The sequence below is a fragment of the Dipodomys merriami genome, unplaced genomic scaffold (genome assembly GCF_024711535.1).
Source record: "Dipodomys merriami isolate MVZ:Mamm:240054 unplaced genomic scaffold, mDipMer1.0.p SCAF_28, whole genome shotgun sequence".
NCBI classification, from domain to species: domain Eukaryota; kingdom Metazoa; phylum Chordata; class Mammalia; order Rodentia; family Heteromyidae; genus Dipodomys; species Dipodomys merriami.
The window spans coordinates 6380665-6406090 of record NW_027204270.1 but is presented as its reverse complement, the minus strand read 5'-3'; the positions used below and the strand labels follow the sequence as shown (position 1 = coordinate 6406090).

Genomic DNA, 25426 nt, shown 5'->3' with positions numbered 1-25426 from the left:
CAGCTCCTAACTAGAGAAGTGGGAGGAAGCCAACATGCTCGGAGAATGAGATAAGAACCTCCAGCAAAGGGTGCAGAAAGCATAAATTCATTTATTCTAACATTACAACTCTTTAGGACCTTGGGTCACTTAGCCTTGGCATTATGTGTGGGTGTGCGTGCATGTGTGCGTGCATGTATGCATGGTGGGGATTGACCCCAAGGCTTTGTGTGTACTAAGCACATGCTCTACTGCTGAGCTGCCCCAGCCCTGACGTACTATTGAACTTTAGTGAGCCTTAAGCTTTCCAAGGTAAAGTATTCAGAGTCAATTTCCATGGAGAATGAATTCAGTGGTTCTAACATTGGACCTAGAACACATTAGTGCTATATCCACCAAGTCTGTTTCCCTTAATAAGAACTTTTGCTTAGTCACTGCTGTATAAAAATACATGATGCAGTACAGGCCTGTCCATCCTGTCTGGCATCCGGCACCCAGTGTCTACAAACTTTCTCAATTGTCTTTCCACAGTATCAGGTCGCCACCCCTTCTAGCTGTCAGCATGCTTGCCGCTGGCACCATCATCCTTCCTCAGTTCTGCCACAGGCTGAGATATATGGCTTATAGGTAAACCAGGTAGCACATAGGATGGCTCTGTGCCTACATCTCAGCAAAGACTTAAATGTTTCCATCTGCTTAGAGGGACAAAGAACTGAGTGAGTGTCTGCTAGGTCAGAGCTTCGCCGGGGTCTGGTGGAGCTTCTGCAGGGAGGCTGGGGGCCCTGCCCACTGTTCCCTGGTCAAGAATGAGCCTAGTGAGGGGCTGGGAAGGTAGCTCAGTGGTAGAGCGCTTGCCTTGCATGCATGAGGCCCTGGGTTCGATTCCTCAGCACCAAATAAGCAGAAAAAAAAGGCTGGAAGTGGCACTGTGGCTCAAGTGTTAGAGTGCTAGCCTTGAGCTGAAGCGTTGAGGGACAGTGCCCAGGCCCAGAGTTCAGGCCCCACGACCGGACCCCCTCACAAAAAAAAAAAAAAAAAAAAAGAAAGAAAAAAAAGAAAAAAGAATGAGCTTAGTGAAAGAAAGGCTGCACGCAGGAGAAGCCCTGTATGGGGCCGGGTCATATCATTCCTGCCTAGAATACGTAAGTTCCCCCAGGCCAGATGTTCTTCAGGTACTAATGCAGCGCACAGTACAGGCCCAGGGCAGCTCCATACCCTGCTGGAGCTTAGTGAAACTTTGTTGAGTCACCACCATCCCAAGAAACACATCTAATAAGTCTGACAGTGACAGCAGAGAATGAAGCAGGGTAAAGAGAAAAAAAGTGGAAACGAGAAAGTAGAGAGAAACAGAGGATGCTGCTGTGGAAACTGGTCAGGGAAGGCTTCTCTGTGGGGGTGATATCTAGGAGAGTAAAGGAAGGGATGAGCAAACCTCTGTGGAACCAGCATGAGGACAGGCAGAGAGGCTGGTGTAGGAGGTAGAGTGAGCAGAAGCGTATCAGGAGCTGAATATAGAAAAGTATTGCAAACTGTTTTTTTTGTTGGTTATGGGGCTTGAACTCTGTGCCCGGGCACTGTCCGTCAGCTCTTCAGCTCAAGGCTAGTGTTCTACCACTTAAGCCACAGTGCCACTTCCAGTTTTCTGAAGGCCACACTCTGCACGCAGGAACTGAGTGTGTTGAATGGAAGCCCAGAGGACTCTGAGAAGCAGAGTGGTACTGAGAAGGCTGAGATTTTAACAGTGGATCTCGGCTGTGGACACAGGCAAGGGCAGAGGCTGGGAGTTGGAGAGTGGGCTATTGCAGTAATAAGGGAAGACCCAACTGTGGTCCTGAAGGTGTAGGAAAAGGTCAGAGAGTAAAGACTCATAGATCTTCCTGCCTGCCTGTTTCTACTTATCTCTACACTTTTTCTTCTCTCTCTCTCTCTCTCTCTCTCTCTCTCTCTCTCTCTCTCTCTCTCTCTCTCTCTCTCTCTCTCTTTAAGCAATGTTGAGGGTATAACCCAGGGCCTTGTGCATCATAGGCAAGTACTTTGACACTTGTGCTGGTATGGGGCTTGATCTCGGGGCCTCTAACTCTTGCTCAGCTTTTGTGTTTACAGCCGATGTTCTATTCTTTGAACCACATCTTCAGTTCTAAATTTTTGCTGATTAACTGGCAAATGGTAGAGTGAAGCTGACATTTATTGAGGGGATTCCAAGGACATCACAGGTTCAGTCTGGCACAAGTTAAGTCTGAGATACATACTAGACTCCCCCAGAGCAGGCAAGCTGATACTGGGTCCCAGGTAGTGAGAGGGCATATAGAAGGTGGAGAGGTATATTTTGGAGATCTGGTATTTAACGCTTTGGAATAGATGAAGTCCCCTGGCAGGGCTTTCCAGCTGGAGGCACTGGGTTAAGAGTGGGAGTGCTTTATGATTTTGTAACTGGGGTGGGGATGTCACGGGTATGTAATGAGCAGAAGCCAGAGATGTTAAGAGTCCCACAATGTAGGGCAGTTTCTAGTTGTGAAGAGTTTGCTACTTACTACAGTAAAGCTCCTCTATGTCTGAAATCCCTACCAGTATCATACCCTGAGAAATACTAACCTGGGGAGAGGGAAAAAGAGAAACCTGAGGGCTGAGCCAGAGTTGGCCAGCACTGGGAGGCTGGGAAGATTTGCAAGGAGAGCCAGGGAGGTGGGAGGCAGCAAGCAACTGTGAAGTCACAGGAGAGTGATTTCTGAAATAGCAACTGTTAGGGACTAGGTATCTCTGTATATCCACTGATGAAAAAAAAATGAATAATATCTGTTGTCTCATAAACAAATACTTATCAAGCACTCTGTCCAAGAGAATGTGTTACAGACCTGGTACCCAGCCCCCAAAGGATTAGTGGATCTTAGCTGAGTTTCTACTAAGGTAGGAGGAAGGTGGGAAGGCTAGCCATGAAGCAGGACTAGGACAGGACCTATGAGGAATAGGAGTGTACACACTGAGCATCTGGATAAATCCTAGCTAAATATGTTCTGTCCTCTCTGCGTTCTTGCAAGGCAGATGTTTTCTGGTTACAGAACTCTGAGTGAAGCAGTGTCAGTTCTCAAACCCAGATCACCTTAGGGACCAGAGCTGGGCTCTTTCAGCTACACCTTCTGATGTTCTAGCATGGTTTCAGCAGTCCACAGTCTGGTTCAAATTGGTAGTTACTACCTGCTGCCTGTGATGGAGGTGAGCCAAAGAAGTTCTCTTAGAGATACATCTGGGAGCTGGGGGGTTGACTCTATGCTAAGGAAGATGGGGAGCTGAAGGATTTTGTATTGTATCTTAGAAATGAACATGAGGGCAGTGGGTATCAGCACAGATTTCCCTCCCCTCCAAAAGACTGTCACATTATTTCAGCACAATCAGAGGGGTCCAGGATGCATGAGAGCATGGAGGGACCTGGGGCAACGCCCCTGGTAAGGATTAAGCTTATTACAGCTTGAGCATTTTGGCTAGACAAGGATGTGAAGACCACATAAGCACACCAAATTCTTGACCAGTAGAGGCAAGTCTAGAGATTTCCTACTTACTTCCACATTTCTCTCTCTCTCTCTCTCTCTCTCTCTCTCACACACACACACACACACACACACACACACACAGAGTACTGAAATTTGAACCGAGTCTTGTGTAATTGCTCTACCACTTAAGTTATGCCCCCGCCCTTTTCTGTTTTACTTGTTTTTTTCCAATAAATGATTTGCCTGGGGTCAGCCTTTAACTTTAATCTTCCATCTCCCACACACACACACACACACATATATATATATATATATTTAAATGAGATAGGATCTTGCCTTGAACCTCAATATTCCCATTCTCCACTACTTGAATAAACAGGATTATAGGAATAGGCATGAGCTATTGCATCCTGCTACAAATCTTAATATATTTAGACAATGAAAGCTCTTCTATAAAAAAAGCTTCTTTTTTTTTTTTTTTGGTTGGCCGTGGGGCTTGAACTCTGGGCCTGGGCGCTGTCCCTCAGCTCTTCAGCACAAGGCGAGCGCTCTACCACTTGAGCTATAGCGCCACTTCCGGTTTTTCTGGTGGTTTATTGGAGATAGGAGTCTCACGGTCTCTCCTGCCCGGGCTGTCTTTGAACCACGATCCTCAGATCTCAGCCTCCTGAGTAGCTAGGATTATAGGCGTCAGCCACCAGCGCCCGGCTAAAAAAGCTTCTTAAACTAAAAATGCAGAGAACGATGCATTAAAAAAAGTTGTCATCTCATTTTTTTTCCCATTTTTTATTTTTGTGCTGATACTGAGGCACAAAATAAAATAACCTCTGCAAGCTCAATGGAACTTTTTTCCTCTGGGAACCTTATACATACTAGTCAAGCACTTTATCACTGAGCCACACTCCCAGCCCCAATTCTTAAATTTTACCTTTTTTTTTTTTTTTAAGCTTTTTCCTATCCCAAGGCTGGGTTAGAATCTCAAAGCCCTTAGTAAGTCAGTCCCCCAGTGGCTGATTCCTGACAAAGCTGTGGGAGCACTGTGCTTGTTCTCACCCGAGGCAGCTGGTCCCACTGCTCTTTGTTCTTCATCTCTTCTTGCACTTCATGGATCCTCTTCAGCGACTCCAGACTTTCATCGAGCAAAAACGTCGTATCGTTTATCAACATGTTTATGTAGCGCACGAACTGCTTCCCAGAACTATAATGGCAAGAGGAGTATGGTCATGTCCAGCAGGGCTGTGGCAGGGAGAGAGGCTTCCTGTGTCAGCAGGTCACCCTCCACACTGCTTCCCTTGGCAATACTCAGGACCTTGTGCTCAGTGCTCTACCACTTAAGCCACACTCCCAGTACTCCCCCACCTTTTTTTTTGTCAGTCATGGGGCTTGAACTCTGGGCTTGGGCGCTGTCCCTCAGCTCTTCAGCTCAAGGCGAACACTCTACCACTTGAACTACAGCGCTACTTCCAGTTTTCTAGTGGTTTATTGGAGATAGGAGTCTCACAGTCTTTCCTGCCTGGACTGGCTTTGAACCGTGATCCTCAGATCTCAGCCTCCTGAGTAGCTAGGATTACAGGCGTGAGCCACCGGCCCCCGGCCCCATTATTTGTTATTATACAGATGATGTACAGAGGTGTTACAGTTACATAAATCACTTAGAGTATGTTTCTTTTTGGACAGTGTCACCCCTTCCCTCTCACTCCCCAGTTTTTCCCTCCTGTTCTTACCACAAGCTGTATAGTTCATTTTCGACATTGTGTCTAATAAGTACCACTGCTACACTTGTTCACCTTTTACCCCTCTATGTCTGTGCCTTTAGTCTTTTTTGGTTTTAGGTTCTTTCTTTTTGCCTGGACCAGCCTAGGATCACCTCACCCTCCTCCTACCTATGCCTCCCAAGTAGCTGCAATTACAGCAGTGCACCACCACTGTCAGGTTTGCTTGTTGAGATGAAGTCTAACTTTTTACCCAGGCTGACCTTGAACCTCAATCTTTCTGAGTAGCTGGGATGACAGGCCTAAATCATCTTGCTGGGTGTTGAATGTTTTGTTTTGTTTTTTTGTCGGTCGTGGGACTTGAACTCTGGGCCTGAGTACTGTTCCTCAGCTCTTCAAATCAAGGCTAGCACTCTACCACTTGAGCCACAGTGCCACTTCTGGTTTTCTGGTATTAATTAGAGATAGTCTCATAGACTTTACTTCCCAGGCTGGCTGTGAACCATGATCCTCAGATCTCAGCCTCTTGATTACAGACATGAGTCACCAGTGCCTGGCTTGTTGTATATTTTTGAGACAGGGTCTCATGCAGCCCACACTAACCTTAAACTCATGAGCTTCCTGACATCTTCCCAAGTGTTGGGATTACAGGTATGTGCAGCACATCTAGTATGCTTATCCTTTTTAATTCACTGTGATAAACTCATTGTATCTAGTGGCTTGCTGGAGCTACCTTTATTGGCTCATGAAAGTCATTTGATAAATATTTCAAAATTTTCTGAGCAGTCAGAAAAATCACCAAAAAACAAAACAGAATAAACTCATAAGAACATTAACATAAATTTCTTCTATGTAACCCACCCCAAAGTATGGGGACTAATTTGGAATTAAGCAATATTGGATAGCACAGACATTTAGAGAACTGTGCCACATGCAGCAGTACGTCAGGGCCAGCATGCCCATCCAAAGCTGAGAGGAAGAAAAGTCAACAGAAACCCAGCTGTGAAAGCTTTTAAAAAGTTACAACCCTACCTGACTCAGGGGAGAGCAGGTTGTGGCATTAGGAGCCCATACTCACTTGAACTCCTCCATAAAGGTGCCATGGTGAGCGATGTTTTGCCAAAGGCTTTTAAAAATGGTACTAATGTGATAGCGGATTGTGAACTTGTCATAGAACTCGCTGGTAGCTCCAGTGTGCTCCACATCTAAAGAAAAAAGACAAAGGGACTAAGGGACATGTCCTTTCCAAATAGTTATTGCCACTACGATACTGAAGGAATATAAATCTGCAAAATCAGAGATAAAATTTGATTTACATCTTGCACATAAACCAAGAGAAAAGTTATGAGCTTGTGTAGAAAAAAATTGGATTATATTTTATTGAAGGATATGTACATGTTAAATGCTTATTTTAAATACTCTGTATCATTAACATTCCCTCCCTCCCTCTCCCTCTCCTTCTCCCTCTCTTTCTCTCTCTCTCTCCCTCTCTCTCTCTTTTTGTCAGTAATGGGGCTTGAACTCTGGGTCTGGGTGCTGTCCCTGAGCTTTTCACCACTTGAGCCACAGTGCCACTTCTGTTTTCTGGTGGTTAATTGGAGATAAGAGTCTCATGGAGGGCTGGAAAGGTGGCTCAGTAGTAGAGCGCTTGCCTTACATGCATGAGGCCCTGGGTTCGATTCCTCAGCACCACATAAGCAAAAAGAAAAAAAAAAAAGAGTCTCATGGAGGGTTGGGAAGGTGGCTCAGTGGTAGAGTGCTTGCCTTGCATGCATGAGGTCCTGGGTTCGATTCCTCAGCACCATATAAGCAGAAAAAAGCGCTATAGCTCAAATGGCAGAACGCTAGCCATGAGCTGAAGAGCTGAGGAACAGTGCGTAGGCCCAGAGTTCAGGCCCCATGACCAACAAAAAAAAAAGTGTCTCATGGACTTTCCTGCCTAGTCTGGCTTCAAATTGAGATCCTGAGATCTCAACCTCCTGAGTAGCTAGGATTACAGGTGTGAATTACTAGAGCCCAGCTGATAATTTGCAGACATTTGTAAGTGACAAGAATGAACAGAACTGAAGATCTGGAGAAATTGGCAGAGTACATACACTGCTGGGAAAATGGTGACACAATTTCTCTAAAGACAATTTGGCAAAATACAGCACAAACTATCAACACACTTCCTTCCCTCTGGTCACAAACTACTTGAGAAAATATATTCTCAAGTCTGATTTCAACGAAAATTAACAAAGAAGTTTTTTTTGTTGTTGTTTTGGTGTGTGTGGTGCTAGGGCTAGAATACAGGGCTTTGCTCTGCTAGGCAAACATATTAGCACTGAGCTATGCCTAAAGGCAAAGTACTATTTTTATTACAGAAAAAAAATCAATAAATAACCCAAATGCCCCAAAACAGAATATGAAACCTTTTTGTAATATATCAAGTAAAATCTATATGGAGAGTTTGGGCCAATCACAGCCTTGCAAAAATAAAGTGACTGGAAAGATACAGAGCAAAACTGCCTGCCCTCCTATCTTTTTGTTTCTTTCCTTCCCTTTCTTTCTCCCTCCCTCCTTTCCCTTCTTTCTTTCCTTCCTTACCTTACCAGGGACTTTCACTCACTCTTACTTAGCTTTTTCAATTAAGGATCCTCTACCACTTGAGCCATAGCTCCATTTTGGGCTTTTTGCTGGTTAATTGGAGATAAATTTCATGGCCTTTCCTGCCCAGGCTGGCTTCGAACAAAGATTCTCAGATCTCATCCTCCTGAGTAGTTAGAATTACAGGTGTGAGCCACCAGCATCTGGCTTTTTTTTTCTTTCTATTTTCTCTATTTCCTAAGTATACATTTCCCATGACCAAAAGAGAAAATAGTTATTAAATAATAAAAAACAGAACAAGACAATAACACTTCTCACGTTCAGATCTTCAGATGAACTAAATGCCAGTTTGCTTGTACAGGTGTGAACTACAGAGTGGAGAGTGAGCAATTTAAGTTGAGCCCAGAAGAGACAGAAGCTGGGACTGGCATTGCACCTCCTAGCATCCAAAGCTGTCCATGTTTAGATTCCATTCTGAACATAGCAGAGGCTAATTTGTTAATTTATTATCCATCAATTTACATCTATCCAATTAAAAAAAAAATCTGCTCCTAAAGTCTCCTCAATATCACACTGGTCCAAGTCCCATTTCCCAAGTCATAGTTTAGAAGTCCTTAAAACCAAGCAAGCTTGACCTCTAACCTTATCTCCCACCACACTCTTGTTGCTGTGAGACTTCTTGCCCAAGGATTTTACACTCATTGGCTTTTCTGCCACACTGTGGCTGAAAACTATCAACAGCTCACACAGTCATCTCATGTCCTGACTTCCTCTAAAATATCGTTCCAGAAGTAGCCCACCTCTGCCCATACCTTTCTCACAGTGTCTTTCTACCTGTCCAATCTATCTCCCACTAAGGGATTCTGGTATTGCCCAGTAGGAATACCATAAACACTGGCTGAATTTGTGGTGGGCTCTACTTCAGCCATGCTGGCTTTACCCATTCAGATCAGCCTAGAGGAAGGGAAGAGTCTGGAAGTAAGTCTTGCTTTATCTGTGATTTTCCTGTCTTCAAAAGTTTAAGTTCTTGGGGCTGGGAAGGTGGCTCAATGGTGGAGTGCTTGCCTTGAATGCATGAGGCCCTGGGTTCAATTCCTCAGCACCACATAAGCAAAAAGAAAGAAGCCGGAAGTGGTGCTGTGGCTCAAGTGGTAGAGCGCTAGCCTTGAGCTGAAGAGCTGAGGGACAGCGCCCAGGCCCAGAGTTCAGGCCCCATGACTGGACCCCCCCCCCAAAAAAAAAGTTTTAAGTTCTTGAAAGAACAGATTGTTGTAATATTTTGAACCCTAACTTTATTTTTGAAACAAAAGCTGAAGCACAAGCATTTCCTAAGTTAGAACCCTCTGTCTGTGGCCTAAGAAGAGCTTGCTTCACTGATCGATTATGTGTTATACAACTCTAAACCACATCTGACAGTCAGATGGAATAGGCCCTATTCAGCAGACCCGGGAATCTGGAGGCACTGTGGAGGGCTCTCTCCTTCCTGAAGGTCCTTGGTGCCTGGCACCTGCATCGAACCTCTGAGATGCTGCCACTCACTAGCTGCTGACCTTCACAAACCCCTGACCTTTTTGAGCTTTAGTTTCCTCTTTTGTAAGATGTAGGTATTTATAGTATCTGTCCTTAGGACTGCTACGCAGATCAAGTGAACAGATTAGCAAGTATTTGATGAGTGGCAGCTATTATTAGGACAAACATCATCTATCATTGACCACAGAGGTGGTCCAGCCTGGAGGGCACACTGTTCCATGGAAGGGAAAGAGAATAATACTCCCTAGCTCCTGGAACGCTGCTAGTGAGCCCCATCCAGCCTTGCCCTTTTCCCATAAGACATAGGCATACAGACAGATCTTCTGACATCATAGTGATAGGCCAGGGTTCCAAAGTAAGTACTAAGTACATTTGATTGATTTTTGTCTTTCTTTTTTAACCACTGATAAAAGATCGTGGTTTAAAGCTAGCCTGGGTAGAAAAGTCCCGGTCAGACTCTTACCTCCAATTAACCACCAAAAACCAAAAGTGGCACTGTGACTCAAGTGATAGACCATTAGCTTTGAGCACCAAGAAGCTCAGGGACAGGACCCAGGCCAAGTTCAAGCCTCACAGCAGACCAACTCATTATTAATATCCCTCTCTGCACTGTGTACCAAAACATGGATTTTTTTTTTTTACCTTTTGTTACTTAACCACTAAAAACAATACTTTTCATGGCTCATATATGTATTTAATTCACCTACAATCAGCAGATACATTTCACTGTGCCATATTTGTAAGTTATGGTGGATGCCATCTACCACAAGCACGTACACACATTCATACTCCCACAGAATAAAATACTGGGGGATAAATTTACAAGTAAGAAGATGAGCTGGTATTAAGTAGTCTCAGATCAGGAACATTCTTTAGGCTTGCTTCATGACTCAGGGCTTGGACTACAGAATTTTCCTTTTGCCAGCATACCGATAGGAAGCACTGCAAGGTAACTAGAAAATGGCTAACAAGCGGCAAGGGACTTGGATCCTCTCATTCTTGTCAGCAGTGGCTCTCTATTCCTGTGATGGCAATCGATGTCTGTTTTCAGCCCTGTCTAATAGTCCTAAGTTACCAACCTGGCCAGCCTTCAGAGACCCTAGTGCTGCCAAGCAATATCCTCCCTCAGAGGTCTGGGACCTGGTCTAGTCCATATCCTCGTTTGTGTAGTTAGGTTCTAATAATCCTAAACTCTTCCTCTGACTCCTCTTGAGTAAGTAAGATCTGTTTCCTGCCACTACACTGTCAGTTTTGGACCAAGTCAATCTTTCAATACCTACTCAACTAATTCTGTATATTAAATTTTCTCTTAAAAGATTGGGTATATTTCTGCTTTCCTGAATGTGTCTTGAAGGACACACAGGGCATTTTTTTTTAAGGGAGTTGGTTTGGCCAAACATGCTTATAAGAAGGCTTAATCAATTTACATATTCCTGAGAGTTTCATAGTATTAATTTTACCCACTGGCTATTGGGTAGGCTTTTGTAGGTGTCTGTCTGTCTTCCTCCCTCTCTCTCTCTTTTTTTTGTTGGTCGTGGAACCTGAACTCTGGGCCTGGGGGCTGTCCCTGAGCTCTTCAGCTCAAGGCTAAAGCTCTACCACTTGAGCCACAGCGCCACTTTCAGCTTTTTCTTCTTATGTGGTGCTGAGGAATCGAACCCAGGGCCTCATGCATGCAAGGCAAGCACTCCACCACTGAGCGGTCTTCCCAGCCCTGTCTCCCTTTCTTAATATGTGCAGACCACAAAGTTCTATCCTGATAAGCATAAGAAACCACTTGTACCTGAATGACTTGTGTTTATCACATAAAATGCCTTAAGAAAAGGGATTTTCAGGCAAGAGAAACTTTTCCCCAACAGAGCTCTCTACAGCCTCAGAAGATGTTAGCAAACATCTTGCTTGCTTTAGATTTAAAAGAGTCTGTCTGAAACTCTTTATCAGGCACCTCAAAATAGAGATAAAGGGAAAAGCAGGAAGGCAGATTCTTAGACTGCTCAGAGTCTGTTCAGAGAGATAACAGCTTGGGCCCCAAACAAGAAGAAACAGGCCCTGATTGACAGTCATTAACTGTTCTTCTTTCTTCTTTTTCTTTTTTTATTGTTGGTCCTGGGGCTTGAACTCTGGGCCTGGGGCTGTCCCTGAGCTCTTCAGCTCAAGGCTAGCACTCTACCACTTGAGCCACAGTGCCACTTCCAGCTTTTTTCTTTTTGCTTATGTGGTGCTGAGGAATTGAACCCAGGGCCTCAGGCATGTAAGGCAAGCGCTCTACCACTAAGCCACTTTCCCAGCCTTAGTGTCAGGCTTTGTTGACTGTTCTTTTTTTTTTTTTTGTTGGTTGTGGGGATTGAACTCTGGGTTTGGGCGCTGTCCTTGTACTCTTCAGCTCAAGGCAAGAGCTCTACAGCTTGAGCCACAGCACCACTTCCAGTTTTCTAGTGGTTTAGTGGAGATAAAGAGTCTCACAGACTTTCTTGCCCAGGCTGGCTTTGAATGGCGATCCGCAGATCTCAGCCTCCTGAGTAGCTACTATTACAGGCATGAGCCACCAGTGCCCAGCTCGTTGACAGTTCTTGAACACAAGAATACTCTGACCAACAAAGAGCTGTACTCTTGATGCCAGCTGGAATATAATCAACCAGAAAAGAAAAATCTCTTTATAGTGTGTCTCCATGCTCTCTGTTGTTTCAAGAGTACAACAGTGTAACAAATGGCTTCAGAAAACATTGCCCAAGTCTGACTACCACATGTTATGTGGCATACTCAGGAACCTACCTGTATAGAACTTCATCAGAGAAGGTACCAGTAATTTGGTAGAGAGAGGATGGTTCTCAATCATCTCAAAAAATTTCTGGGTTCGTGGCTGGACAGCAGGGTTGGTCATAAACATAACTTCTACCAGTTTGGCCACTAGGTATGGATTCCGGATGTAGTTCTGGTTGCACAACATCACAACGAGGAACATCACAATATCCTGAGTACAGGGCTCATAAAGCACCTGAGGAGAGTATCTGAATAGAGGCAAGAAGGACAAGAAATGAATCTGAAAAACTGTCCTAGGATATCATTAAGTAGAGGCAGGACAAAAGGATAAATAGTATAGGAAAGGACACTGAACCCCTTTAAATTAAACAAGTTGAAAGTTACAATGTACACTGTAAATAGACATATGTAAACCAGGTGCAGTGGAACCCCCACAATCCCAGTATTTAGGAAGAAGAGACTGGAGGATCACCTGGGACCAACCTGGGCCACATAGTTAGCTTGAGGCCAGCAGGGATACTGAGAGACCCTGTTTCAATTTTTAAAAAATACTGGAAGCATGCCTTAAGTGGTAGAGCAGCAGCAGTGAGTCGGCAAGCAGAGCAAGATTGAGAGGCCCTGAATTTAGGACCAGAATGAGCAAAAAACATGCATTGGCTGGCATATGCTACATAAACTTACCCTTTAGAAAACAAAGCTATAATTAAGTCAAGGAAATTTCACAGAAGACTTTCATTACCAAAAAAGTATTAAAAAAAGCTTCCCAAGAGCTGGTGGCTCCCATCTGTAATCCTAGTTACTCAGGAAGCTGAGATCTGAGGATTGTGGTTCAAAGCCAGCCTAGGCATAAAAGGCTATGAGACTTATCTCCAATTAACCACTAAAAACCCAGAAATGGAATTGTGACCCAAGTGGTAGGGTGCTAGCCTTGAGTTCAAGCCCAGGTACAAAAAAAGAAAAAATTTCCAAGTGAGTTTTGGTGTAGTTGTTTTTTGTGATAGGGTCTTACTAAGTAGCCCAGGCTGGCCAAACTCATGATCCAGCCTTGGCCTTCTGAGTACTGGGGTTATACATACATAGCATTGCACTGTTAACTATGCTTGTACTTAAGTACTAGAATCCCAAGGCTTGCTTCATTAAACAAAGAAACTATGATATTCAGTTACCCTTTATATTTCTCACCACTCAAAATTTAAGTGTCACTACAGATCAGGTCTGTCTTTGGACACAGCTTGAACTCTGAGCCTGGGCGCTGTCCCTCAGTTCTTCAGCTCAAGGCAAGGGCTCTACCACTTGAGCCACAGCACCACTTCCAGTTTTCTAGTGGCTTACTGGAATGGAAGAGTCTCACAGACTTTTCTGCCCGTGCTGGCTTTGAACCATGATCCTCAGATATCAGCCTCCTGAGTAGCTAGGATTACAGATATAAACCACCAGTGCCCAGCTGGACACAGCTTTTGCCAGCAATGCAACTAGTCCATTTTAACTATTTCTTTAAGAATAAAATTTTAATACATATGAAAATTAAAAACATCTTTAAGGGTCACATATTAATCTTGGATTTTTCTGTTAGAAAATATGTATAAGTATATTATATTTATATGTTTATTATATTTATGACTATGAACCTACAACTAACTACTTTTTCTTGAGAAATAGATTTTACATTATCATTCCAACTCCTAGCTGATGCTACTACAGTAACATCATGGTGACAAGGAATTGCAGTTGCAATTTTTCTAATCTACAATGTTAAAAAAGGGAAATGTCAAATTAATTAATGTTTGGTGGTAGTGGGGATTAAACCCAGGCTTATCATATGACTGGCAAGTTATCTAACTAAATATACCCTCATCCTTGAATGAGGAGTTCTAAAAACAAACAGCTGGATGCCAGTGCCAGTGCCAGATACCTGTAACCCTAGCTACTAAGGAGGCTGAGATCTGAAGATGGTGGTTTGAATCCAGCCCAGGCAGGGAAGTCCGTGAGATTCTTATCACCAATTAAGAGCCACAGAAGCCAGAAATGGAGCTGTGGCTCAAGTAGTAGAGCACTAGCTTTAAGCAAAATTCAACTCAGGAACAGCAACCAGGCCCTGAGCTCAAGCCCAGGATTGGCACCAAGAAAAAAAAAAAATCTCAAATATCAGTTATAAGACTAAGCTGTTTATAAGTTTCCCAATTTTACAATTGAGACAACTTTTAGTTCAAAATATAGATGTGTGGATATTTCTGGGTTTTGGATGTTTATTGGGATGTTTATAACCTGTTCTGTTTCCCAGTAACATATACTCCACTACTAGAAATTCAACTCAATTTTCACAGAATACATTATTTGCTGCATTGTTAATCCTACTTCTGTCCTGGAAGCATTATTGGAATAGGCCTGGTGCCACAGACTTGATTTATTTCTCCAGTCTCTAGGCAGCATTCAGTTAAAAAGTTACATAAAACTTCAGGCCTAGTAGGGTACCTGTGGCTTGCTACTCACAAAGCTGAGATCTGAGGATTGTGGTTCAAAGTCAGCCTGGGGAGAAAAGTTGCTGTGACACTCTTATCTCCAATTAACTATTCTAAACTGGAAGTGGCGCTGTGGTAGAGTGCTAGCTTTGAACACAAAGAGGCTCAGGGATAGCACCCAGGCCCCTCAGTTCAAGCCCCACAACTGACAAAAAACAAAACAACAACCATAAAAAACCACCAAAAAATTTTTCCAGGCCTGGAGGAGGCAACAATGCTTGATAAGAAATGTACTCATGGGACTGGGAAGGTAGCTCAGTGGTAGAGTGCTTGCCTTGCATGCATGAGGCTCTGGGTTCGATTCCTCAGCACCATATAAACAGAAAAGGCCGGAAGTGGTGCTGTGGCTCAAGTGGTAGAGAGCTAGCCTTGAGCTGAAGAACTGAGGGACAGTGCCCAGGCCCAGAGTTCAGGCCCATGGCCAGCAAAACAACAACAACAACAACAACAAAAACAAACCAAAAACCAACAACAATAAGAAATGTATTCATTATCTTGCCCATGTAATTGTAACTCTTCTGTATGATATTTTGACAATACAAATACAAATAAATAAATAGAAAAAAAAATTCCAGGCCCAAAATAGAGGGTTGCAACAATGTTTAAAATAATATATGCATATTACATATAAAAACATATTAGAATTATATAATGTGTCAAAGGCACTTACTGAACAATAAAAAATAAAAATTCAGCAACATCTTCTACATAAAACTCAGGCAACGCTGCAAATACCTTGGGGACATCTGAATTTAAAGGCAGTGTTATGCTGTCAAAGAGGAAAAAAGAGCATAATTTACAAAATTAAATTATAACATCAAAATATTGAATTATCATACTACTAATAAATAGTATATTCCTTAAGGAAAGTATCCTAATCCTCTAACACAATCTGTAACAATTATACAGGTAAAGTAACCAAAACTAGAAATGAATGGAGAGTAATGCTCAGGGTGTGTGAAATGTTTCCCCTTGTCTTGACTTCTTGTTCAAAGTTAGTGAAATAAACAAAATTAGAAGGAAACAAAAAGGTAATGGTCATTTTGTACAACAAACTAAAATAAGCCAAAAGAGCCACAAGTGTATTTTTTAACATTTTCCATTCTTATAAGGGGTGGGGGTCACTCTCACCAACAGTGACCTATAGACTTCATAATAAATATAAACACACAATAAAATGAAGTGATTGGGAATGTCCTTTGCTTATTCTCTGAATTAGCTGGGCATTTTTCCTGGATCTGTTATTTCCAGAATTAGTTTGTAATTTATAAACTTCCATTTCCTATAGCAAATTAAAAAAATAATATAGTCATAGCCTTAAAAACAGAAGCTAATATTCACGCCTCTGATAGCTGTTAACTGTAGGGAAAAATAGCCATTAATATAAATGAATTAATAGTATATAAATATAACCTTGAACCTGAGAAACAAATTCTTAAGAAGTTTTGGCTTTGTTATGGACTCTGAAGAACAACTGACACAACACAGCCCAGACAAGTAGAGACAGGCAAAGAGGAAAGAGCACACTCACTCGGGGTATGCAGGGTCCAGGATGCGGAGCAGCAGCTGAATGAGAAGGCCATAAAAATTCAGACATCTTCTCAGGAAGCTCTCGTCAAGTAAGCCAGCGTCAGCACAGGCCTTGCACCGTACCAGTTTCTGTGGAAGTAGGTGTGCCCCCACCCAGAGATTAGTCAGGAGCCAAGGCCCTCAGCGTGACTGGGCAGGGAACGGAGCCAGAGACCTAGGGCTGGCCCTGCCTCTCTAGCTAAAGGATGCTGGTTGGGTCTCAAGATCTTTCTTTTCCTGAGAAAAACAAAAGGTATGCCATGCAAACCACTGAGCACAGAGTCTAGCACACGGTTAGTGCTCAAGAAGGTTAGTTCTTACTGTCATATTTCAATAACTTGGGTTGATGGGGAAGCCCTTTGGGTGCCAGGACAGTTAGTGGAAAAAAGCCAGACAAATCACATCTGAATTCCAGCATCACCATGTATGAGCTGCCCGCTAGGGCTGTAATACTTACCTCAGAGAACTGTGTGAGGGTAACACACATATGTACACACACACTGACATACAGATTGAAACAATGTACACATCCCTGGGAACACATCTTAGAATATTTAGGAAGACTGTGCATCCAGATAAGAGCCCCTAGTATATTCCTCTTCTTGAAGCAGTCTAGCCTACTAGCACCCCCCCCCCAAATCCCTGAAATCATGAATTTGCTATCTTCTATGCTTTCCTTGTAAAGGTCAGCCAGCATTTGTTTTTAGCTAAGTCTCACCAGAAAAATATTTCCATTCATAGTTAGGTTCTTCAAGATGGATCATTTTCAAGTAAGATTGAAGTGAGGGGCTAAGTAGAGAGATCTTTCCACAATGCCAGAAGTAGTACTGGAGTATGTGAGTGGGATCAGAAGGTGTTCTGCACACAGCAAGGAAGGGGCGGCGATGTTAAACTGAGATTAAGGAAAGCCCCTAAGAGTGTACACCATCACTACATATGCATGTGTATGTTCTGTGTGAAAATTGAAATGATTACACATAGATTTACAAATGGCCTATTTTTATCTTCAAGTAAAATAATGAAAAAAATAAAAACACTGCACTATTCACTCAGGGCACATACTCTGGCAGGAAAATTACTATTATTATTACAAGGCTAGTCTCTAATTATTCCAATTAACTGTACAAACCTTCAGCTGAGTTTTACAGCGTTTCAACATTTCACGATGTCTAGTTGCCAGGGGAGAATCTTTCCACTGGCTTTCATTATTTTTCAAATCTTCCACAGTCCTGAAATCAAAGACCAACAGTCAAATGAAGGCAACCACTGGGATCTATCCTATCTATTCATTTTGATCCTTTCACTGATTCTCAATAAATTTCTTTTTTATATCAAGTACATTTAAGGTAAAAGCATATCTTAAAACCAATTTATGATTTTTTTTTTTGGGGGGGGGGTCCGGTCGTGGGGCCTGAACTCTGAGCCTGGGCGCTGTCCCTCAGCTCTTCAGCTCAAGTGAAGTGGTAGGCTAGTGCTCTACCACTTGAGCCACAGCGCCACTTCTGGCTTTTTTCTTTTTGCATATGTGGTGCTTGGGAATCGAACCCAGGGCCTCATGCATGCAAGGCAAGCGCTCTACCACTGAGCCACTTTCCCAGCCCCAATTTAAGATTTAATTGGTAAAATTTTTCTTCTTATTGGTTTTTAAAATAAGGATATGGGGCTGGGAAGGTGGCTCAGTGGTTGAGTGCTTGCCTTGCATGCATGAGGCCCTAGGTTCGATTCCTCAGCACCACATAAGCAGAAAAAGCTGGAAGTGGTGCTGTGGCTCAAGTGGTAGAACACTAGCCTTGAGCTGAAGAGCTGAGGGACAGTGCCCAGGCCCAGAATTCAAGTACCATGACTGGCAAAAAAAAAAAAAAACCCAAAACAAAAAACAAATAAAATAAGGATGTCTTAAAATTTTTAGTAGTTTAAATCTGATGAACTATAATATTCATAACATTCTCTGGAAAAAAGCACACCTTCCCTTAGCTTTCTGAGAGGGAGAATTTTTTTTTTGGCGGTTGTGTACTTGAACTCTGGGCCTGGGCACTGGCCCTCAGCTCTTCAGTTCAAGGCTAGTGCTCTAGCACTTGAGCCACAGCACCATTTCTGGTTTTCTGAATGGTTTATTGGAGATAAGAGTCTCACAGACATTCCTGCCCAAGCTAGCTTTGAACCATGATCCTCAGATCTCAGCCTCCTGCGTACCTAGGATAACAGGCATGAGCTACCCAACACCCAGATGAGAAAAATTTTTTGTAACTAAACTTTAGTAAAACTAAAATTTCTTGTAACTAACTCCTTAATTACCAAAGTCAAAGGCTATTTTACTAGAAGTCTTCCTTTTCTCTTCTTTTTTTTTTCACAAGAGCACAGATTTACTTTATTTAATTTTCATTAAATTCTGGAGGGGTACAGCATCACACGGATTCTGTGTCCAATGGCCTTAGCAGGAAGGTTGCTTTGGAATTTGGCGCGAACCATGCCACTGTTTTCATGGGCACACGTTACCTTTCCCTAGATTACTCTGGTTTTGTTAGGTTTGCTTCCAGGAGTCACTGTGTTGTTTTTTGCTTTGTATACATAAGCACATCTCTTGCCCAAGTAGAAATTGGTATCACCTCGGGCATAAACGCCTTCAATTTTAGAGAGCCGTGTGCTCCCTTTGGTTCTAGGAACCCTGCTTATAGCCAGCAAAAATGGCCTTGCATCATAGCCTTCCAGACATTTTAGAAGTCCTGTTCCTAGCAGGCCTCTCCAAGGGATAGGAACAAACCAGCCCGATTTCTTCCTTCTTTTCTTTTTTCTTTTTCTTTTTTAATGCGCTGGCTCTGGAGCTCAAACTCAGGGCCTTCAAATTGTCAATGAGCTTCTTTTTGCTCAAGGCTAGCACTCTACCACTTGAGCCACAGCTCTATTTTTGACTTTGTCAGCAGTGGGGCTTTAACATGGGGCTTGGGTGGTGTCTGTTCCTGAGCTCTTTTTGCTCAAGGTGAGTGCTCTACCACTTTGAGCCACAGCACCACTTCCAGTTTTCTGGTGGTTAACTGGAGATGAATAGAAATAGAGACTTACAGACTTTCCCTGGGGCTGGTTTTGAAATACAAAAAAAAATCCTCAGATCTCAGCCTCCTGAGCAGATAGGATTACAGGCATGAGCCACTGGCACCAGCAAGTTCTTTCTTTTTTTGTTTAAGTTGGTCATGGGACTTGAAATCAGGGCTTGGGTGCTGCCTGAGCTTTTTTGCTTGAGTTCTACTATTTGAGCCATAGCTCCACTTTCAACTCTTTTGGTGCTTAACTGGAAGTAAGTCTTATGAACTTTTCTGCCCAGACTGACTTCGAACCAAGATCCCTACATCTCAACCTGCCCAAGTAGCTAGAATAACAAGCATGAGCCAGCACTGCCTAGCTAAAGATCTTCTTTATAACTACTGATCCCTCTGCATGGAATGCCCTTCCCTGAGATTATCTTTACAGTTTTCTCCTTCAGTTCTTTCAGGTACCCAATTGAATCTCAATATCAGGGAGGGAATAACTTCTTGCATCACCTAATATGCTTCATTTTGTCTCATGACACTGTGTAGACAGTACTGTCTATTATCCCACACTTTTCAGACTTTTTTCTGTTGTCAGTATTTCTGCAGAACTAGACAAAGAGAAGGCCTCTAACTGAAGGCAGAACAACTATTATCAGGATTCTCCCATTGATCTTTGGGCCCATTTTTGTGCCAGTACCAAATTGTTGTTATTATAGCTCTATAGTAGAGCTTGAGGTCTGAGATTGTGATACTGCCAGTATTACTTTCTTTGCCTAAAATTACTTTGGCTATTCAAGGTCTTTTGTTGTTGCATATGAATTTTGGGGTTGTTTTCTCTATCTCAGTGAAGGTCATTGGGATTATAATAATGGAGATTGCATTAAATTGCGTAGATCACGTTTGGTAATATGGTCATTATTATTCAAGAACATGGGAGGTCTTTCCAGTTCACGATGCCACTTTCAATTTCTTCTTTCAGAGTTTTATAGTTTTCATTATAGAGGTCTTTTGCTTCCTTGTTTGGATTTCTTTCTTTCCTTCTTTCTCTCGAGGATATTACAAGTGGAATTGTTTTCTTGATTTCCTTCTGGTGCTTTATACATTGTTGGTATAGTGATTTAAAAAAAAAAAGTTTTTTTTTGCCAGTCCTGGGGCTTGAATTCAGGGCATGGCCTCTGTCCCTGAGCTCCTTTTGCTCAAGGCTAACACTCTACCACTGGAGCCAGAGCACCATTTCCAGCTTTTTCTGTTTATCTGGTACTAAGGAATCAAACCTGGGCTTCATGCATGCTAGGCAAGCACTCCAACACTGAGCCACATTCCCAGCCCTGGTATACTGATTTTTGTGGGTTAATTTTGTGACTTGCTACTTTGCTAAAGCTATTTATCAGCTTTCAAAGCTTGAATGTCAGGATTCTTGTAGAGCAGGTGGAAGAGGGCATTAGCTGAGGCTACAGAAGAAGCTCCACTAAACCCTGAAACAGCTTCCTTGTCAGGCTGGCTCAAAGAACATCTCTGAGAATCTTTTCCAGCTACTCCAATGATTCAATAAACTCAACAGTACTCCCATGACAAATCTTTTTGTTTATCCCAGATAAAGTGAATTTATTGGTACCAAAATCAAATAGAAATATAGTGGACAGAATAATGGCTCTTTCAAGATGCCATACCCCAATTTCTGGATGCAACCTGTGAATACATGGCCATATATGGCAGAGTACTTTGAAGATTGGAGGATGATGAACCATTATATAGGGAGGTTACCCTGGATTATTTTAGGGCCCAATGTCATAACAAGGGTCCTTGTAAGAGGAGGAGGGAATAAGAGTGAGGGGAATATAACAATGTTAGTGGTAGTCTGAGAAGATCTGGACATCTTTATGGATGAATTTGGAAATAGGACAAGGTCTTCATAAGTCAAGGAAAGTAGGAGGCTTAGCTGGATGCTGGTGGCTCACACCTGTAATCCAAGCTACTCAGGAGGCTAAGATATGAGGATCATGGTTTGAAGCCAGCCTGGACAGAAAAGTCCATGAGACTCTTATCTCCAATAAACTACTCAGAAAAAGCCAGAAGTGGCACTTTGGCTTAAGTGGTGGAGCGTTAGCCTTGAGCACAAAGAGGCTCTGGGACAGTGCCCAGGCCCTTAGTTCAAGCCCCAGGATGGCAAAAAGGAAAGGAAAAAGTAAAGTAGGAGGCTTCTGAAAACTGGGCGAGGCAGGAACCACTCTCTTCACAGGGTAGCCTAAACTGAATTTTAGGACTTTTGACTCTAGAACTGTATGTGTGCTTTTTGAAGTCCCTATGGCTGTGGGCACAGAAATACACACAATGATAAACATAACCACTGACACCATGTGAGCTTGCTAAGGAGGATCTCAAGTAGAATGGTATTCTGGGGTCAGTTTTTAACAAGGCTACCTAAAAATGATAAAGATCTAATTATTATTTGAGAATGAACACTGGTAGCCCAAGGTTCTGAGATGGAGTGGCTACTTTTGTTTGTGGCCAAGAAGTAGCTCACAGTTTTTTTTTGTGATTAATTGGAGGTAAGTCTGATGAACTTTTCTGTCCTGGCGGCTTCAAACCTTTATCCTCAGATCTCAGCTTCCAGAGTAGCTAGGATTAGAGGCACCAGCCACCAGGGCTTGGTTTAGAGTGGCTACTTTTAATTTATGCTGGAGAATGAACAAAAAGAAAACGATGGGTTTGAGGCTAATTCTCACCTCAAGAAAAAGTCACAGAACCAGGAAGTTTCTAAGAAGCCCAGTCTGTTTTTATAGCTTACCAAAGTACAACACAAACTAAATTCATACCCTTCCTAGACCTCCTACTTTAAAATCAGGGCAAAGGCTAGAATCTCAGGAGTGCAAATGGAAGAGTATGGCAGAATGTGGTAACTCCTTGCTCCGAAATCACTAAATCTTCTGAACCTTTCTTGCTGGCAGAGGAAGTTCCCACCACAACTCCCTAAGAGGACTGCTCCCATCACTTTTCACTGCTTCCAAACCACAACTAGAGTCAGATCAAGACCTGAGCCAAGGAGAAATTACAAAATCAATTCTCAAAATTATGGCAAAATCTGCTAATAAGTTTTATTAGTTTTCCAGTGTTGTTTAAATAACAAATTAGCACAAGGAGCACCACAATTACTGGTTATAAGAAGTCTAAAATGAGTCAGCAGATGCTGATACTTCTGGAGACTGTAGGGAAGAACACATTCCCTTTCCCATACCAGCCTCCAAGATCAACCACATTGCTTAGCAGTTGTGACCCCCAAGCCACAATAATTCCTCCTCTGCTTCCATCATGACATCCCTTCCCTCTGACCTTCCCGCCTCCTTACAAAGACCTTGTGATACCATGGGGCCCACCTAGATCATCCAGGATCATCTCCCTATCTCAAGATTCTTTTTTTTTTTTTTTTGGTCGGTCCTGGGGCTTGAACTCTAGGCCTGGGCGCTGTCCCTTCAGCTCTTCAGCTCTAGGCGAGCGCTCTACCACTTGAGCTACAGCGCCACTTCCGGTTTTCTGGTGGTTTATTGGAGATAAGAGTCTCACGGTCTCTCCTGCCAGGGCTGGCCTTGAACCTCGATCCTCAGATCTCAGCCTCCTGAGTAGCTAGGATTACAGGCGTGAGCCACCAGCGCCCGGCGCAAGATTCTTTTTTAAAAATAATTTATTTTATTTTATTGTTGGTCTCAGGGCTTGAACTCTGGGCTTGGATGCTGTCCCTGCGCTCTTCAGTTCAAGGCGAGCACTCTACTGCTTGAGCCACAGCAGCACTTCCCGTTTTCTAGTGGTTTATTGGAGATAAGAGTCTCACAGACTTTCCTGCCTGGGCTGGCTTTGAACTGCGATCCTCAGATCTCAGCCTACTGAGTAGCTAGGATTATAGGCGTGAGCCATTGGTGCCTGGCTCAAGATTTTTTTTTTTGGGTCCGGTCATGGGGCTTGAACTCTGGGCCTAGGCGCTGTCCCTCAGCTCTTCAGCTCAAGGCTAGCACTCTACCACTTCAGCCAAAGTGCCACTTCTGGCTTTTTTCTTTTTGCTTATGTGATGCTGAGGAATCGAACCCAGGGCCTCAGGCATGCAAGGCAAGCACTCTACCACTCAGCCACCTTTCCAGCCCCCCCCCCCCAAGATTCTTAATCATGATCTACAAAGTCCTTTACTATGCACCAGAATGTGAAGGCCTCTGGAATGTCAAGTGTTCTACCTATACCTGAATCTATGTGGATTAAGTGTGGGAATGGATTCTGAGGATGCTTGGTCAGCAGGAGAGGAAAATGCTAACCTTGACCCATGTGGGACTAAATTCACTGTCAAGATTAGACCTACCAGCTATTCTGGATTCACTATTATCCCGAGTGGTTGGGATGTACATGCAATGAGCTAAGTACATGCAATGTACATGCAATGTGCTAAGTAAAAGCAGGAACTGCAGTAACCTAGTGTAAATCTGAGGTACTAGGTCTTCCTCTAATCAGAAGAGGGAATTGGAATATTAATGTACATTTACCATATATGACTTGCTTAGAAATCTTCCTCCTAACACAATGCACCCAATTATGTCCTATGACACTTTTATCACAGCACTGACAAGTACTGTGAGAGGCACATCAATATCTCAGAAGATCACAAGAGTGCTGCTACTAAGTAACATCTGCTACCATTGAAATGGGCCCACCAGAGTCAGTGGGACTGGTATTGTGTCGGGATGGCCTTGCTGAGATGGAAAAACAGATAAACCTGAAATCAGAGTCTGAAAGCTGCACAAGCTTCTCTTAAAATCTAATGAGAGGGCTGGGAAGGTGGCTTAGTGGTAGAGTGCTTGCCTAGCAGGCTTCATGAAGCCCTGGGTTCAATTCCTCAGTACCAAAAAAAGCCAGAAGTGACACTGTGGTTCAAGTGGTAGAGTGCTAGCCTTAAACAAAAGAAGCTCAGGGATAGTGAGTGCTCAGGCCTTGAGTTCAAGCACCAGAATTGGAAAAAAAAAAATCTAATGACATTAGCAGGGGTAAGACAAACTTAAAAGATCAATACACTTGGCCTGCGTGATATATACCAACAAGAAAGCATTGTTTTGGAGTGTCTTTAGGCTCTAAAGCATTTCTCAATAAATTTCTAAAGATTTAAGTAACTCAGACATCAAGAGAACTTAGCTAGAAATCAATAACAAATGATGGCCAACCATGAAGAACCTGCAATTTAAACAATACATCTATAAATGGCCAAGTAAAAAATAAAAATTGTGAAATATTTTGAACTAAATAAGGCCTGTCATACTAATAATATAGAATGTAGTCAAAACTAGGCTCACAGGAAAAGAGTCTTTTTTTTTTTTTTTTTTTTTTGGGTCCAGTCGTGAGGCCTGAACTCTGGGCCTGGGTGCTGTCCCTCAGCTCTTCAGCTCAAGGATAGTGCTCTACCACTTGAGCCACAGCACCACTTCAGGCTTTTTTCCTTTTTGCTTATGTAGTGCTGAGGAATCAAACCTAGGGCCTCAGGCATGCAAGGCAAGTGCTCTACCACTGAGCCAACTTCCCAGCCCAGGAAAAGAGTCTTAAATGCAAGCAAGGTGGAAAAAAATAGAAGCATGCATCTCAAGAGAAAATAAAAGCACTAACAAAAAAAGACAATTAAACCAAGGCAGAAGTCCACGCAAACCCATGAGATGCTTATCTCCAATAAGCAAAATGTAAAACTATAGGTGTGGTTCAAGAGGTAGAGCACCAACCAAGAGCAGGAAAAACCTAGTGAGGGAGAGAGAAGAGGCTAGACAGGATTGGAGTTCATGCCCCAGTACCAGCACAAAACACACACACAGACTCTACAGAAAGTAAGAAGATAAAAAGAACACCAGAAATGACTTTGTAACAGTGTTTGGAAACCCCACATATGGAAAAACTGATATAAAAATTGAAATGATAATGTCCCTCCCCCACAGTATAACCCCTGCTTTCACTATATTTGATGTCAGTATAACTTGTGGAGGAGATGGGGAAAAACCAGTTGTTTAAGGATACAGGTAGACCTGTTGCAACAATGAGAAGTACAAGTTGTCATGTCCAAAACGAGCTTTACAACGTCAGTGGGGGGGGGGGGGGGGGGGGGAGGAGAAGGATTGGGATTGGGGGGGGAGGGGGGAGGCTGGGAAGGGATATGAAGGGTAAACCAAAGGAGGAGGGTGCAATGCTTGGTAAGAAATGTACGCATTATCCTGCCCATGTAATTGTAACCCCATCTGTACAGTATG

The 25426-nt window shown here is 43.0% G+C and overlaps 1 protein-coding gene and 1 pseudogene across 1 annotated transcript in view; both read right to left on the bottom strand.

The window, feature by feature from the left end:
• Ube4b (ubiquitination factor E4B) overlaps positions 1–25426 on the bottom strand; it is a 115303-nt gene that overhangs the window by 14020 nt on the left and 75857 nt on the right. The window contains exons 17-22 of the mRNA XM_070037313.1: positions 17270–17369; positions 16103–16230; positions 15242–15340; positions 12065–12300; positions 6255–6381; positions 4518–4662 (exon numbers count right to left, since the gene is read on the bottom strand). Coding sequence (XP_069893414.1) covers positions 4518–4662; positions 6255–6381; positions 12065–12300; positions 15242–15340; positions 16103–16230; positions 17270–17369 — 835 coding nt within the window. The remainder of the gene's footprint in view (positions 1–4517; positions 4663–6254; positions 6382–12064; positions 12301–15241; positions 15341–16102; positions 16231–17269; positions 17370–25426) is intronic.
• On the bottom strand, positions 18105–18853 carry LOC138838154 (large ribosomal subunit protein eL33-like; annotated as a pseudogene).